This window comes from Trypanosoma grayi (assembly GCF_000691245.1).
Source record: "Trypanosoma grayi strain ANR4 Tgr_871_V1, whole genome shotgun sequence".
NCBI classification, from domain to species: domain Eukaryota; phylum Euglenozoa; class Kinetoplastea; order Trypanosomatida; family Trypanosomatidae; genus Trypanosoma; species Trypanosoma grayi.
Window position 1 is genome coordinate 73 of NW_008826490.1, and position 2191 is coordinate 2263.

Below are 2191 nucleotides of genomic sequence, written 5' to 3' on the forward strand. Positions count from 1 at the left end.
ACGTTTAAAAAAAGGAAAAAAGAAAAAGAATTTGCACTCCGCTTGTTTCTCTCACTCTCCCCGTTTCGCCCCATCACCTTTTCTCCCCCCACTCCACCCACACAACCACCAGCACCGACGCTCCCCCCATTTTCATCCATAGCGCCTAGGGTTGTCTTCTCGCTGCTGCTGCTGCTTGTCGTCACTCAGCTTCACTCTCACTTCTTCACGCAGACTGAATACCCCTTGGCACACAAATAAAAATGCGTGCATCATTCCTTCTTCGCAGTCGTTGCTGCTGCTGGTGGCGGCCGCTTCGGCGCCCTCACGTAGGAGTGGAAGAACATGACGGAGAAGAGGTACAGGTAGCTGAGGTACATCGCCACCCCCATCCGCGCACTCGACTTCGTCACGTGGCAGCCAGACGCGACACCCGCCGGCGGGACGTACACCTCGTACGCCGAGTACACCGTCACAATGGTGCCCACCACCATCTGGGCAATCTGCAGCATTGTGATGAGCGGGGCAAACTTACGCATTGTCTTCTTAAAGCCACACGCACACAGGGCGAAGTAGAGGTACATGATGAAATGCACCATCAGGTTCATGGCGGCGAAGATAATCATCGTGGTGATGTTCGCGCAGTAGGTGTGCCAGGAGAATATCATCACCGTAGTGTGGTGGTACCAGTGTAGGAACGGCGGCACCTTGCCCTGCAGCACCAGTAGCACCGTGTCGACCAGCTCCGGCACCTTCGACAGCACGAACATGCCGATCCAAAAGCCCACCGAGGAGGAATAAAACAGCTCGTCGTTCTGTTCGCACAGCGCCCGGTGCATGCCGAGTTTGTACGCGTTGCGGATGAGAGCCGGTACGACGACAATCATGCCAAAGAAGGAGAAAGCCGACAGGAGGAGGTTCCACACAATGATGGCATAGCGGAGGGCTGCCGAGTTGCTGATGCGGTTCGTGTCACCGTTGAGCCGCTTCACCACACCGGGCGCCTTCCACACAAAGGCGAGGTAGCCAAAGCTCAGGTAGCCGAGAATGTCTACATTGTCTATCATGTACTGCCGTACCGCATAGCCGTCGTAGTTCTCCACGTATGGAAACATGCCAGCCTTCTATTGCTGTTGCAGTTCTGCTGTGTCTTTCTGATAGACTTGAAATGCCTTGTGTTAAATCCTAAAGTGCGTGAGCCTGTCGCGTTTTGTGCAAATACGTGCGCACGTATGTATGTATGTATGTATGTGTGTTTGCGTGTCTATTTGCTCTTCTTGCACGATCTACACGAGGAAAACAAAAACCAACAACAGAGGACACAACAGAATTCATTTTGCGCAGAGAGCCTACATCACAGCTCTTACTGCTGCTCCTCATTCACACACTCCCTCTCTTTCCCACTGCGTATGTGTGTGCGCGTGAGAGCGAGAGAAGGGGGGCGCGTGGGGTAACAGAGAGCGAGAGAAAGTAGAGGAGACACGTCACGGTGATGCACCCAAGCGTTTAGCACCTAACATGAGGAGTGCGTGCGCCAGCGGACGAGTGAGGAGAGATGCAATGGAGACCACCACGAGCTGATTATATATATATATATATATAACCCAGTAGACCAAGTTTAATCAGGAAAGGCGTCTCTTGAAAGGCCAATGCTTCTCCTCACTCTCCCTCGCATTTAATACACACAGACTCTTGTGGATATGTAGGTACATATACACACAATCCTCATAATATTCACAGAAACAAAAAAAACCTCTTGCTTTCTTTTNGACTCTTGTGGATATGTAGGTACATATACACACAATCCTCATAATATTCACAGAAACAAAAAAAACCTCTTGCTTTCTTTTGTTGCCTAATATGCCACACCACGAGCCGAGATCCTCAACTTAACTTATTCTTATTTGTTCTTCGGACCCTCTTTTTTCCTCCTTTCGGTTCGCACTTCAGCTCCTCATCCCCGCTGCGCAGTTTCATTGCCCCATGATCGCTGTTTCAATTGTGAGTGTACGTGGGCTGCGTGTTGTTCGTGAAGCCACCCGCTGGCTGTGCGCTGATGCCTCGTTTTCTTTTCATAAAAGAGACACAAACGCACGCGTCTGCATCCACGCACGAGACAAAGGGGCACGACCGTAGCGCAAAGCGAGAAGAAAAAAAAAAAACGGAAACCAGTGCGCGCCATCATATATATATATATATATATATATATATA

The 2191-nt window shown here is 50.4% G+C and overlaps 1 protein-coding gene across 1 annotated transcript; it reads right to left on the reverse strand.

Annotated features, from left to right (window-relative positions):
• Positions 1-251: 251 nt before the first annotated feature.
• Positions 252-1094, reverse strand: DQ04_08711000 (fatty acid elongase; the record flags this gene model as incomplete). The annotated part of the gene is made up of 1 exon (XM_009315663.1): positions 252-1094. One exon carries the CDS (start codon positions 1092-1094, stop codon positions 252-254), a length of 843 nt encoding a protein of 280 aa, XP_009313938.1.
• Positions 1095-2191: the final 1097 nt, after the last annotated feature.